The sequence below is a fragment of the Pseudonaja textilis genome, chromosome 2, assembly GCF_049901715.1.
Source record: "Pseudonaja textilis isolate UNSWEBS1 chromosome 2, rPseTex1.2, whole genome shotgun sequence".
In the NCBI taxonomy this organism is placed as follows: Eukaryota; Metazoa; Chordata; class Lepidosauria; order Squamata; family Elapidae; genus Pseudonaja; species Pseudonaja textilis.
This window is the reverse complement of record NC_141991.1, coordinates 95,553,567-95,568,356: the sequence shown is the minus strand read 5'-3', so window position 1 is coordinate 95,568,356 and position 14,790 is coordinate 95,553,567. Positions and strand designations below refer to the sequence as shown.

At 38.9% G+C, this 14,790-nt stretch overlaps 1 protein-coding gene across 4 annotated transcripts in view; it reads right to left on the bottom strand.

Moving 5' to 3' along the window:
- The window catches only part of GABRB2 (gamma-aminobutyric acid type A receptor subunit beta2), a 151,957-nt gene extending 138,504 nt beyond the window's left edge, over positions 1-13,453 (bottom strand). For 3 of the 4 annotated variants that reach the window (XM_087924577.1, XM_026696328.2, XM_087924579.1), the window contains exons 1-4: positions 13,322-13,408; positions 12,106-12,320; positions 11,843-11,934; positions 10,839-10,906 (exon numbers count right to left, since the gene is read on the bottom strand). In XM_087924577.1, coding sequence (XP_087780703.1) covers positions 10,839-10,906; positions 11,843-11,934; positions 12,106-12,182 — 237 coding nt within the window. In that variant the 5' untranslated portion in view covers positions 12,183-12,320; positions 13,322-13,408. Of the gene's footprint in view, positions 1-10,838; positions 10,907-11,842; positions 11,935-12,105; positions 12,321-13,321 lie in introns of all 4 variants that reach the window. The other variant, XM_087924578.1, reaches the window with a different exon arrangement.
- Positions 13,454-14,790: the final 1,337 nt, after the last annotated feature.

Genomic DNA, 14,790 nt, shown 5'->3' with positions numbered 1-14,790 from the left:
GTTTTTAAGAATGTTCCTCTTCTTTTCCTTTGCCTCTGCTAAGGAAAACAAAGTGTGCAGAGAACTAATGATGAGGATGTTGGGGAAGTTAAGGCACAATTAAGCAGAATCAAATCACCTCCAAATCAGTTTTATCCTAGATTAAATTGTCAGAGTCAGTTCTGATCTGACATGGACAAAAATTAAAAGTTTCTGGGGTGAAGAGCACAATCAAAATGTAGCTTCATATTTAATGCTATCACAAACAGAAGAATTTAACCAGCACCTATCGTCCCCATGATTTTATTGTAAACTTTCCTGCTAACATCCTGAGAATAAAGGGCACTAAGAAATCAAGGCTTCTTTCCAGAGATGTTTATATATGGATATGCATCTTTGGTCAGATCTTCAACAACTTATGGGAACAAGTTAAAACTCTCGTTTTTCAGAGAGGTCCTTGACTTACAGAGTGTTTATATTCCATTTTTGTTTCCTGATCTTTCTCAAGATGTTTTTGAAGACAGTTTTGAGAAAAGTTTGCATTTTCAATTATTGTTATATTGTACTGTGCATCCAGGTGAAGCCTATAGGGTGGAAATTACATTTTTAAAATAGAAGAAATAAAATGAAACAACACATACGGTAGTTTTTCAAAGCAAGTTGGAATAGATTCAGCAAATGCCACAGTTTTCTAATTTTATTGGATTCAGTGGAAAATTAAATAGTCTACTTCTCTAAAATTAAGTATATACATTTTCTAAAGCGTATCATGTTCTAATTCCTGTAGTGCAAAAGGTATGGTAAACAAGAAGAAGTTAGAACATAAGCAATGTCCTGCTGAATTAGACCTCTGGTTGATCTAATCCAGCAGTCTCTAATCTAGTTTTTCTCTCCCCCACCCCAATTTTAATTGAATAAACATTAAAAACATTGAACACAGTACAACTTTCCTGGCAATTATTTTGCCATACATACTACAACATGAAACCAGAGGTGGTATTCAGCAGGTTCTGACCAGTTCTGGAGAACCAGTAGCGGAAATTTTGAGTAGTTCAGAGAACTGGCAAATACCAGCTCTGACTGGAGATTTTACAGTATGCTTCCCCTGCCACAGCCACCAAGTCACACCCATAGAACAAGTAATAGAAACATTTGAATCCCACCACTGCATAAAATCACATACCACAGTTGATCTCCTATTTACCTTACATTGCTAAGTTGGTGCTATTAACATATTGACATATTCATTTCCATTTATATTCATATTTACAGAATAATTTCCTTTCACATTCTTTTTCTATAACTGTTTTATCCACTATATTCTAATCTAGTTTTTTCTAATCATCCAGCAAATGGTCTTCAAAAGCAGTTATGCTATCATCAAGGATATAGCATTAACCCTCATGCTTTTCATAAATTGGCCCAATACTTTTTTGAAACCAACCTACTGCAATTCCTGCCAAAGGAAAAAAAAACATTTTCATTCATGGTCAAGTATCATCCAGGCCTTCTTACACATAGAATATGTGTCTTGAAAAGCTTCTTAAATTACTAATGTTTTAAGTTACCTACTTCCCAAAAAAGTATTTTAAGAATGTGGAATCTCTACCTAATTCTTCCCTCTAATTCCCCCTCTACTTTCTATAATCTTTTCCTTTGATTTGCTTCCTTAGTTTCATTAGTTTCAGTGTTAAACTATAGATTTAAGTAATTGCATTTTAGTTTAATAAATTATGATCTACTGTTTTGTCCATATAAGCCAACTACTGTCATTTCTGTTTCTCTAAATGGCAGCCTTTTAAAAGAAACAAAAACAAAAATCATGACTACTAACGCTACTTGTATTGTAAGATTAGAGAGCCAGTTTGATGTAGAGGTGATGGCATCAGGTTAGAAATTCAGAGAGTGTGTGTTCAGTTGGATGACCTTAGGCCAGTCACTTTCTCTCAGCCCTAGCAAAGAGGCAATGGCAAACTTCTGAAAAATCATATCAAAGAAACTGCAAGAATTTATCCAGGCAATCTCGGAGAATCGGACATGATTGAATTGGATAAAAATAAATTGTAAGTTTAACAAAATCTTGAAAGTCTGAAAGCTTTTCTCACATTCCTTGCTTTTACTTTCTAGAGAATTACAGAGGCCTCTTCTGAGACACCTTCTCTATCCTTTGTTGAACTGGGATATCTCTTATCTAACCATTGCTCTGACTGTAGCTCCTCTTCCTCTCTCCCAAGGTTATTCTCACAGTCCATTATAGCTACAGTAAGAATTTTCACATTAAACACACTTCTTTATTTCACTTGGACTGGAAAAATTTGCAACCAGAAAAAAATATTATCTAGTTATCTGCCCGAAGTCATGTATATATTAGCTGAAATGGTTTATATGGCCACCTGCCTCACACACATGACTAGGCAGTGATCACCATCTGAGGAGGAGAAATGAAACTACGTGTGTTGGAAAAGTCATTTATATTTGACATATGAAATCAAGATCCAGCTGTGAGAACAAAAAGAAGAAAATTGAAATATGAAAATGAAAGATATTGTGATATTCTATGTATTTCAGACAATTTTTCCCCAGTGGTTTTTATTTCTTTAAATTAGTCCACCACTTCCCATGTAAAAAAAATGAACAAAGTATAGTCCTTTAAAACTGCTTAAATCCTACTAAATATTAGTATGAAAGCCTCTTTGCAGTATTGTGTATCAACTGGTTGACAGAAGTCTAATTGTCATTTTTTTCTGGCTGACATTTCCCTACTCACCAATTAAAGTGAGTGTTCCAATCTCCCCTGGCATCACAGGAATTTGAAGAGGAGCTAGGACAGAAGAATTTGCAAGGTATAACCAATGAGTTTCACAGAACCCAGATTAAGCCACTTGCAAGAATTTCATAATCTATTCTGGCATTATTCAATATTGAGGTTCCTTCACTGAATAGTTCTAGTGTATGTTTTATAACAAACCTGCCCACAAATAATAGTGGATAATCATGTAAAAACATAGCTTCCACTTCTCAAGTAATAATACACTTCCAGAAAGATAAACAAGCTAAGTTAATAGGAAGTAAGTTGCTGCCTACTGATTTGTTTAAAATAAGCCCATTAGTCTTCATATTGACACAGGAGAATTTGTAATCCTATTAACTACTCAGCTGTTTTATAATATATGATAGTGTATGAAATGATATAGTTCTAACCAAATGCCACGCCATCCTAGCATTGAACATTCTGATTCAATTACATTTCGGAAACAACATTGAAACAAAATATGCAGTGAGTCTCATTCCATCGATAGTAACATCTCCCTTCCACATTTAGACTTCCCCTCTCTCTTTTCCTAAAAATACAGTTGCCTGATGGCTCTATGGTATAAATCAGTGTTATATAACACCTTTGAGATAAACAAATTTATCACAATATCAGCTTTGGTAGACCACATTCACTGAACCTGATTTTTGAAGTGTTATCATATATGGTACTCAAAATGGCTTTGTCAGTAGTTATAGCTTATAAAATCTTGATGATTGCTTTCAAATCAGTTTTTTTTTTTTGACACCTAGTGACTGCCTGGACTAGTCTCTGTGTTTTTTTCTTGTTATGATTTCAGAAGCAGTGTATCATTGCTTTCTTCTGAGGGCTGACAGAAAGAGATTGGTCCAAGACCAGCTGGCTTAGTACTTAAGGCAGGACTAGAACTCATAGTGCCTTAACCATTTCTTTGAAAATAAATATCTCCAAATGTAGATATTAATAGTTTTGTTGCAGATAACATTTAGCCAGATAATTATGATGGGATTTGTGACTGTTAATAATGACAGTTGATAACTGTGAGTCTTCATAGTAACTCTCCTTCTATGATGAGCCTGGGCCTGTGCCCACAATATATATGTTTTACCTTGTTTCTTTCAAAGTATACTCTATATTTCTTTCAAAATATACTATACAAGGATGGAGAAATCTAAAATCATCAATTTATATTATGCTAAGTGGGATACAAGCAAAACTGACCTTGAATACTATGCTATTTAATTAGAGGAAAGTTAGATTTCAAGTTTTTTCTCCTCTTCCAGTTGTTTGAAAATAAGAAGACAGGTTTTTCTTTGATGGAAAAAAGCTGGAGGGAGGGGGGTTAAAAATAGAGGAGAAAGTATGAGGAGACATGAAAGGGGCTTTTTCTTGTCTCTCTGCTGATACTATGAACTAGTAGAACAATAGATTTTTCCCCCCAAAGCTATTATTTTATTCATTTCATTTGATGAAGTTCATGTTTTGTTTTGCAGCTCATAGCTGATAAAAGCAACACCTAGAAGACTTTGTATGACCAAATCTCAAGGACTCATACAAAAGAGAACAGGTGGGAAAGTCAACTCATTCTCAATATAGTTAGCTCTAAATCTGTATCTCACAAAAATGAAGAAGATAGGTAAGATTAACTAATTTGCGCCACATATTTAATTATTATAAAAGAGATGAATTACTACCGGTATGAGCTGAACTAGAATAAAAATACACTTATTAAGGTACATTAAGGGATGTATTTGTATATATCTGGCAAAATACTATCTCAATGGCTTTTTATGAATAAATTGGTAACAGGGTAAAAACTGGATTTAAAGTTAAAACTTTTCATTTTAAAAACCAGATCAAAAGTTAATAAAATGTGACAATTGCATTTAATAATTAACAGAATATATTTTTATAGTTTGGTCATCATATGATGTGCCTAGATACCATAAAATAAAGAAATATTCAGTGGAATGGAACTGCAACCTTAAAAGGAAATTTATAATAATTAGAGAGGAAAAAAGTAGTCTCTCATGAAACCAAGCAATGCTATTTTGGCATATTATTGTCATTTGAAGTAGAAACTGAAAATAGTTGAAACAATTTGTTGGCTCAGCAATTCCTCATTTTAAGTAAAGAGAGCGATTCTAGATAATACGAACCATATTTTTGGATAGTGAAATGCAACCTCCACATAATTAATAGAGATGGAATCATTTTGCATATAACGAAACTTAACCCAATGCTTTTTTTAAACTTGGAAGATGGATTTGCATACATAATAGAGAACATGTAGTCTCTAAAAAAACAACTGCATTTAAAAAGAAGAACGAAAAGATAATGACTTCTTGAATGGCAAAAGGTATTATTTGTAACTTGTTTTTCCTCTTTTTGTAAGTCTCAACAATTTAATGATACAGTAATAATATTTTAAAATAGCATACCAATAAGTGAAAATATAGCACAGGAAAGGGTCAGGAATAGCTCCAAGTAGAGAGAATAGTTACTTTTATATGTTTATATCTGATATATGTCTATATCTGACCACTTCACTCTCCCTTGTATTCAGTGATAAGTCCATTGGGCCACAGTTCTATGTAATTCTGTCCCTCCCCCCCCCCCAGTCTTTAGGAGTTCTTGGGAATGGTCAATGACTTCTGGAAACCACCATGCTGTTAAAACAAGTGAGAAATCAAATAAGTTCCTAACCAACCTAGCTGACAACTTTGTTGTCCAAAAGGTAGAGGGTGAAACTAGAGGAACAGCCATACTGGACTTAATTCTTACAAACAGAGAAGAAGTGATAGAGGGAGTTGAAACTGCAGGAACCTTGGGTGAGAGTGACCATGTCATACTAGAATTCAACATAACAAAAACACAAGCAACAGAACATAATGACTCCAGAGTCTTGGATTTTAAAAGAGCTGATTTCAATAAACTCAGAGAGAACTTGGGAAAGATTCCATGGATGAAAATCCTAAAGGGGAAAACAACTCAAGAATCTTGGGAAACTCTAAAAAGTATGATCATAGAAGCCCAGATCAGCACAATACCACTGAGAAAGAAAAACAAGAAATCCAAGAAGAAACCAGCATGGCTGCACAAAGATTTCTCTGGCAAATTGAAAGAAAAAAAGGACAAGTACAAAAAATGGAAAGAAGGACACACAACTAAGGCAGAATATCAGCAGATAACCAGAAACTGCAAAGACGAAGTCAGGATAGCAAAGGCTCAGAATGAACAAAGACTTGCAACAAAAGTAAAAGATAATAAAAAAATTTTTTTCCAACATATAAATAACAAGAAAAAAATCAAGGTCCACTAAAGAGAGAAGATGGCAAGGAAGTAACAGGCAACAGAGAGAAAGCAGAACTGCTTAACTCATTCTTTGCATCTGTCTTCATGCAAAAAGAAACTATAGCTCAACCCACCGAAAACGTAACTGTAAAAGACAGACCAGAAATAAACGTTAAAATAAGCAAAAAAAAATAATAATAAGAAGAAACCACCTGTCTGATCTTGATGAAAACAAATCACCGGGGCCTGGTGGATTACATCCCAGAGTTTTAAAAGAGCTGGCAGAGGTCATCTCAGAACCACTGCACCATATCTTTCAAAAATCCTGGAGCACCGGAGAACTAACAGAGGATTGGAAAAGAGCTGATGTGGATCCCATCTTCAAAAAAGGGAAAAAAAACATACCCAGGAAACTATAGACCAATCAGCCTAACATCAATACCTGGGAAGATACTGGAAAAGATAATAAAAAAACAGATCTGCCAACATCTAGAAACAAGTAAAGTAATAACTAGCAGTCAGCACAGGTTTGTTAAAAACAGATCTTGCCAAACCAATCTTATTTCATTCTTCAACACAGTGACTAAATTAGTAGACCAGCAAAATACTGTGGACATAATATATTTAGATTTCAGCAAGGCATTTGACAAAGTAGACCACAACCTACTTCTTGGTAAGCTAGAAAAAAGTGGAATAGATAGCACCACCACTAGATGGACTCGCAAATGGCTGACAAACTGTACTCAATGAGTAGTCCTAAATGGATCTAAGTCTACATGGAGGGAAGTAAGCAGTGGAGTGCCACAAGGTTTCATCTTAAGCCCAGTACTCTTCAATATCTTCATTAATGACTTAGATGAGGGAATAGAAGGGGAACTTACCAAATTTGCAGTTGATACTAAGCTGGCAGGAATAGCTAATACCCAAGAAGATAGGCTCAAGATTCAGATGGATCTTGACAGACTAGAACACTGGGCTGTATTTAACAAAATGAAATTCAATGTAGAGAAAAGTAAAGTCCTACACTTAGGCAAGAAAAACCAAAAGAACACATATAGACTGGGTGAAACCAGGCTCAATAGCAGTAACTGTGAGAGGGATCTTGGAGTCTTAGTGGACAACCAGCTAAATATGAGCCAGAAGTATGCAGCAGAAGCCAAAAAAGCTAATGCAATCCTAAATTGTATTAACAGAGGGATACAGGCAAGATCAAGGGAAGTACTAATACCACTCTATAAAGCCTTAGTAAGACCACACCTAGAGTACTGCATCCAGTTTTGTTCACCACATTATAAAATAGATGTTGAGACTCTAGAAAAAGTACAGAGAAGAGCAACCAGGATGATTAGGGGACTGGAGGCTAAAACATACAAAGAACGGTTGCAGGAACTGGGCTTGGCTAGTCTAGTAAAGAGAAGGACCAGAGGAGGCATGATAGCAGTCTTCTAATATTTGAGGGGCTGCCACAGGGAGGAAGGGATCAAGCTATTTTCTAAAGCACTTGTAGGCCAGACAAGGAACAATGGATGGAAACTGAACAAGGAGAGATTTAACCTGGAAATAAGGAGAAATTTTCTGACAGTGAGAACAATCAACCACAACGGAAGTTGTTGGAGCACTATCACTTGAGACTTTTAAGAAGAGATTGTTCTGCCATTTGTCAGAAATGGTGTAGGGTCTCCCGCTTGGGCAGGGGGTTGGACTAAATGACCTACAAGGTCCCTTCCAACTCTGATTATCTGTTAAATCTGTGCTACCTTGATGCTTGTCAAGGTTTTCTCTCAGGTTTTCTTCAGCTCAGAGGGAGATGAAAGAGAAAGGGGAAGCCTGACACAAAAGCAAATGACCAAAAGTCATGAAGTAATGTATCTCAAAATATAGACGTGTATAAAAAGAAGATAAAAAGGATTTAGGATTGACCAAGAAGGAATCAGGCATTAAGAACGTGTGCATTTGAATCAATAGATTTGGATTGTAATGTATTTATGATTTTATATACTAACAGTGTAGGTATGTAGTTATTTTTTTCATAAATTTCAAGGGAAAATGATTTGGGAGTAATATTCCAATGAGAAGAAAATTTGATTGGAAAAGTTGAATTTAAAACTTGGTGATGTAACGAAATTAACTTTTTACCTATATTGATCCTTTATCTAGAGTAGGATATTGTAGGATCAAATGAGACCTAGTTTGTGCTAGTTTATCTTTCTTAGAAATTTTACTGCATCTTTTTTAGGAAGTTTTTTAAATAAAAATATGTGATTGGTCATTGGCAACCATTTTAAAAAAACCTGTATGTGCCCATATCCCCCAAAGTTGAAGGCTACTGTGTTATGTAACAGGTTTGGGCTGGTGGTAGAAGAGATTAATCATGATTCTAAACTTGCAAACAATGCTTTTTTCCTAAGAAAGTGGGATCAGGTAAAGATATCGATCACTTGATGTTGGTGTCATCAGAAACAACCATAGATTTATAGTAGCTCCTCAACTTTTTATTCAACACAAAATAAGAATGTACTCATTTACTGGTGGAGTAAGTATATTGAACAAAGTGATGCTGACTTCTAAGTAAATAAGTAACTTCCAAAATTTCAAAACATCTATTTTGTCACATAGGTTAAGGATCACTGATATCAGCCAACAAGTAGGCAATCTATACTTCCTTATAAAGTTTAACATTCTTTTAGTGTACTACCAAGGTTTAGGAATGATCTATCATCACTGCCATAGAAGGAAACTGTAAGTGAAATTTGAATCAAGTAAATCACCAACTATTATTCTTGCTCCTGAAAAAAAAATTGATGCAAGAACACCACCATTCTTATGTAAAGTAAGCCTCTATATGACCTTTTAGGTTCTCATAAATTAACTGTAGCCAATACCCAGTAGATTCTCACTAAATTTTGCCCTTAACCATGGTGAGAGATTAAGGGTAATTAATGTAAAAATATGGTTTTTTCTCAATCCTTTCCTACATAAGCACAAGTCCTTTAGATTGAATTTGTATCACAATTTAGAATTCATTAGCATTCGTGCTTAAGCTTACTTAGAAGCTGAAAAGATATTTAACTATGGATTAAGTCAGTGGGGAAAAGTTCAGCATGACAAGAGTTGTTTGTGAAGAAACAATTTAATAATCTATAGATTGTCCCAAATCTGAAATTAGTGTATGGAATATTTTTTTTTTTTTTGCACATAATATTTAAATTCCGAATGACTTAGGAAAGAATTGAATCTAGTAAAGTGAAATAATTTGGAACATCAAAGACCTTCTATGGATAAAATTTAACTTTAGCATAAGTATTTAGAGATCCATTTGATAATGTATCTTTACACAATCTGTATTACAAAGATGTATTAATAAGTGGCTATATATTTTTTGTAAAAAATTGTTCTTCCACGCTTGAGAATATACCACAGCAGTTACTGAAAGTGTTCACTAATGTCAAGTCAATATTCTAAATAAATATTACAAACATAAACACATTGAAAAATACAACTTTGAGCATTTTGTGTTGACTCTAATTTAGCTTTCACAAAAAATCATGTTATTTTAATTTGCTTTAGATTAGACTTTGCCTTCTTGCCAAGATGTAGGCTTGCATGTTTCACAATATCTTAGTCACTGCCAAATTCAAAAACTTATTTTTTGAAAAATCTGACTATCGAAAAGCATTTTAAAAAGATGTGTGCTAACTACTCAATAATTTTGGTTTCAGAAAACTAACATCCTGCTGGTAGCCAAAATCATGTTCAAATGGCTTGTGTAAAACAAAGCACTTTGTCCCTGCTGTAATATGCTACAAAAAACACTCCTATTTTTACAGTCTTTATAAATTGTTTTTCCCACCATTAAAACTGGAATTTTCAATAAAAGTCAAAGTATATCTCCGCGAGTGAACTGAATTTTATTCCAAAATGCACAAGCAGCCATTCTTCTACTTCTATATCTAACAGAAGTCCTGTATACTTCAAAACTAGCAACACATATATAAAATATTGAAACAGTCAATACTAATCTCATTTTCCACTCATCAACAGTCTAAAGTAATCACATACGTGAACAAAAACGTTAAAGAAATACAAGATGCAGTGCAAAGTCATGTCAGCAGGGGGCAATCCAGCACGAGCAAAAAGAAGCCGGAATTGTTCCCTTAGGACTTTCTTAACTTTATGTCTGCTAAATAGCACAACTGTCAATAAATCTGACCAGTTTTTTACACTCTGTAAATCATAATAGTTAAACAACACCAATGTATTAAAACGGCAAACATTCATTTGAAAAAAAAAAATTCAGAAGCCCTTATGAAGCCTCAAATTCATTTAGTCCTGTGTTTGTCTGTGCATACGTGTGTGCGTTTGTGTCTGTGTCTATGTGTCTGTGTCTCGCTGTGTGTATAGTAATTCAATATCATTTCAAATGAAAAATGCAGCCAAAGATATAGTTATTCCTTAAAATCCACCAGTCACAGATTTCATATTCAGGAATCACAGGTAGCCCTAAATCAATGCACAGGGAGAGAAAAGGAGAGAGAAGGAGAGAGAGGGAGAGAGGAAGGGAGGGAGGGAGAGGGAGAGGGAGAGAGAGAGAGAGAGAGAGAGAGAGAAACCAGGCACCAGATATTGGGGAGAGGGTAGAAAGGGGATGGACTAAAAGGTGAAAAAAATACCAGAACTTTCATTGGTTCCCTTCCCTGTAACAGGATGTAATATATTCCAGACCTTAATACAATGTAGGAGGTGTAGATGGGTAGGAGTGAGCTGAAGTACTCACCATATTGACTTCTGACACCATGTCTATACTGGCTATGTCTATGTTCATGCCAACCGACACAGGAGGACCTGCAACATAAGACAATCTGCACTGTGATCTTTAACCATTTCACTCATTTCAGGCAAGATTAGCTCAGACTCAAGAAGGGGTGGGGCACAAGGACTTCTCAGTCTTAGTTACCCCTTTCCACCCCCCACCCCCCCACCCCCATAGCAGGAAGGCTTTATGTAACTAACTCACAGGCTTATACCTTCCTCCCTGAAGGTTTGCTACATTAATAACAGGGTGTAGGGTCTTTTTTGTTGGGCAGGTAAAGAGAGACACCTCCCCACCAACCAACTAGAGGAAATTAGGAGGACTTTAAAGCAAGCAAGGTGTTGATTCCCGCTTGCCGCGTGGACTCATCCTGATGAACTGGAGTCTAGCAAAGTGCAAAGTCAACCCATCCTAAATTCCAAACTATTCTCTTCACTGAACGATCTCTTGGTGTGTATTCCAAAGGGCTCTAATTTAAATTTAGGTCTAAAACATCGCAGACACATGCACATGGAAAGATTTCACTAAAAGCAAAGCCCCTGGGTGGTTTGAATGGCATGAACATTCAGTTTGCAGGATATTTGCACTTTAAAATACTCCTAAAATACCACAGGGATAGATACGGTAGCTTGATGAATGAGCACTGGATAAACTTAGGACATTGGCATCTCAATAAAGTTTAAATTACAGAAAGGAATGTACACTGCCTGCCAACACATATTCCTACAATGAGGCCAGTCACACACACACACACCACACACCCACACCTACACCCACACACAAATAGTCATTATATGTTGGAGAAAATTGGAGAACACTGACTTAACTTGGAGAAACCTTCAGAAATTACAATTCCCGTGCATTAGTGAGAGGCAGCTCCCTGACAATGTTTGAAACAGGCACTCACAACCCAGAGCATGGCAGCCTAGGCGTGCGGCAAGATTCTTCCACAAAAGCAACCAAATTACCTCCAAAATCTGGCCTCAGTCGAATGTCGTAGCCTTTCAGCAATCTATCCACAGTCTCTTTTACTAGGGACATATTGCTGGGATCATTAGCACTACAGAGAGATGGGGAAAAAAATACATCAGTACAGAGACATTTTCTGTCTTCTCTCTTCTCTCTCCCCCTCAAAATGCGTTTTGTACTTCCAGTTTAACGGAAGCATACAATACATTTCAAAGTGAAGGATTGGGGGGGTTAATATAGAAGAGAACCTTTAATCACTTACCTCTGTGCACAAACCACTGTTATTATAAAGGGCAACGACCAAATCCCAAAGCAACCTTTTTTCCGGACTCTCAGCATCCCTTTAGCTTTTGATAGGATTTTAGGGTTTCAGTAGAAGAGAAGAAGAGATCCAACTTATTCTAGCCAGTGCAGTAATTCTAATGTGGAACGCATGCGCACGGTGTACCACAACATCAAAAGGAGCAGTGGTTGATGCTGGAGATGGAGCAAATTTCCTTGCCAAAAGAGAAAGAGGGAAGGAAGGAAGGAAGGAAGGAAGGAAGGAAGGAAGGAAGGAAGGAAGGAAGGAAGGAAGGAAGGAAAGAGAAACAAAGGAATAAAAAAATTAAAGGGGAAGAAAGAAATGCATCATTTAAAAGAGAGCAAGGCACAAGAGGCTTAACAGCATTTTGTTCTCCTTCTGAGTTTTACAATGTATGGGCTGCACTATAGCAACCTGAGAAGTTTCAAGAGTTGCGGTACTTCTGCAAGCTAATTTAAGGGAGAGAAACGTGCAACATCAGATTAGAAATTAAGAGAGAAAGAGGTTAAAAGGGAATCCAAGGCATACACATGTGGTGGTGGTGGTGGTGATGGAGGGGGGGTAGACTTTTTGTTCCTTGAGAATAGCAAATGGTGTGTGAAACCAGGGAGGGAGGGGGTCCAAGTTTGCAGTCGGTGGCTAGAAAGGACTCAGCCTATAGCATTTGGGGGAGGGGGCAATGCCAGATGACGACGAGTTTCTTGGAAGGGGCTAGATGGCTGTCTGCTCTTCCGGAGGGGGGATAAAAAGAAAGAAGGAAAGGCGGTTGGAGGGAGGGGGGCACAGAAGTGAAAGACTGGGGACCATGAGTGGCGTTAGGTCTACTACGATCTTAAAGATTCTTTACATCAGAGTTAAAAAAAAAAGTACAGAAGTCAGATCCTGCCCAGCTTTTACACCAAGCAAAGGGTCTGATTTCAAAGGCCGTCTCCCGCTCTCGCTTTCATAATGCTTCCTCGCTACTAATCAAGCAACGCAGAAAGGATGGGCAAGCGGGGAGGGAGATCGTGCCCAAATACACCACCGTACCTAGGGGAAAAAAGGGGTGGGGTGGGAAGAGAAGATGGGGTGGTGTGGGGCAGGGCAAGGAGGGGAAGTTATTCTCCCGGTGACCATGCCGCCGCCGCCGCCGCAGCCGCCGCCGCCGCGCATTTTGCGCTTACGGTCTCCTTACCTTCTCGGATAGTAAGCCGCAGAAATGCAATATTCGGGGCTCAAATCAGCGCCTCGGAAGAAAACGGAGAGGAGCCGTAAGCTGATCTGGGGATGCTTTGAATGACATTTAAATCCCCAGTAGCAGAGTGAGACCCGAAACGCTTCCTTGCAAATATGCCTGCTGCCGTTGCTGATGCTCTCAGCTCCTTCCTTCCACCGCCACTTCCTCCTCCTCCTCCTCTTCCTCCACCTCCTCCTTCTTCTCCTCGTCCAGCAAAATCCCACTTGGAACGGCCGGGAATCTGTGCTGCTTCATTGAACGGGTACGGGGCCGGAGTGCTCGCCTTGCCTGGGATGGGCACGGGAAAAGCGGGGAGGGGGAAAGAATTAAGCGGAAAACGCTCGGATTCTTCAATTACGTCTCGAAACACTTAATTTGCTGCAGGAGAGTAAGAAGCGGGCGGGGGAGCGTGGCAAGCTGCGGGAGGCGGAGGGGCATCGGAGCGCGCAAGGAAGATGTGAACTGTGCGCGGAGTGGAGACGCCGAAAGCCTCCGCGGCTCCTGAATCAACGTTTAGCCATTCCTCGCACATCGACGGCGACAGCTACCCAGCCCCCACTGCCCGCATGCCGGTCGCCTCGGCTCGCCTTCGGGAGGGCTGGAAGCAGCTCCCGCAGCCGGCCAATCCCACCCTTCTCCCACTCGCGTCGCTCTCGCCCTCGCCGTAACCCACCGGCGCGACATCAAAAGCCGGCGCGAAAGAAAGAGGCCCTTCCTTTCAGAGAGAGCGCGGACGCCTCTCGGCACCCCGCGCAACACTGAGGAGTGGGCGCCTAGATTTATTGTTTAGGCGGCGTTTCCTCAGCTCGGCATGAGTGGCGGGAGAAGAGCCGGCGGCAGCGGTAGCCGGGCTCTTTGACAGTATATGGTCCGCAGTGGCCACCGGAACAGAAGCTCCGAGAGCTAGCCTGGGGGGAAAACGGGCGGCGGCGACGGCGGCGGGCTGTACAGCTCGGCGCTTCGCTTGACGCCGAGCAGTCAACCGATATCGAGAGCCACAAGCCAAGAAGCCTCCTTAGGGCGCGCCATTCCTTCCTTCTCACCCTTTGCGGACCTTTAGCGAAGAGCGAGCTTCGGGTCCCGAAGTGCGGGTGTGAGAGAAAGGGTGGGGGATGAGTCGGGGACAACTACTCTTTGTTGGTCGTCAGAGGGGAAAGGTGCTTCTGCTACCGGCCAGGCTTCCCACACATGTACATAACATGGCGCAATTATGTCTCGGCCACCTTTTGTTGTTCCGTGCCGTCTTTATCTGTCCCAGTTTTCAAGGCGTGTTTTCCTTTCTGATTAAAGAAATGTTACCATGGATACAAACTGACATGCTCTGCCAACTCTTCTATTGTGGATGTGGTTAGGGATTGGGTTCACCTCAGCTCTTACAGGACATTTTGGGAGGATGAAGGCATGCCCTGCTTTCTCTCGCCTGCATT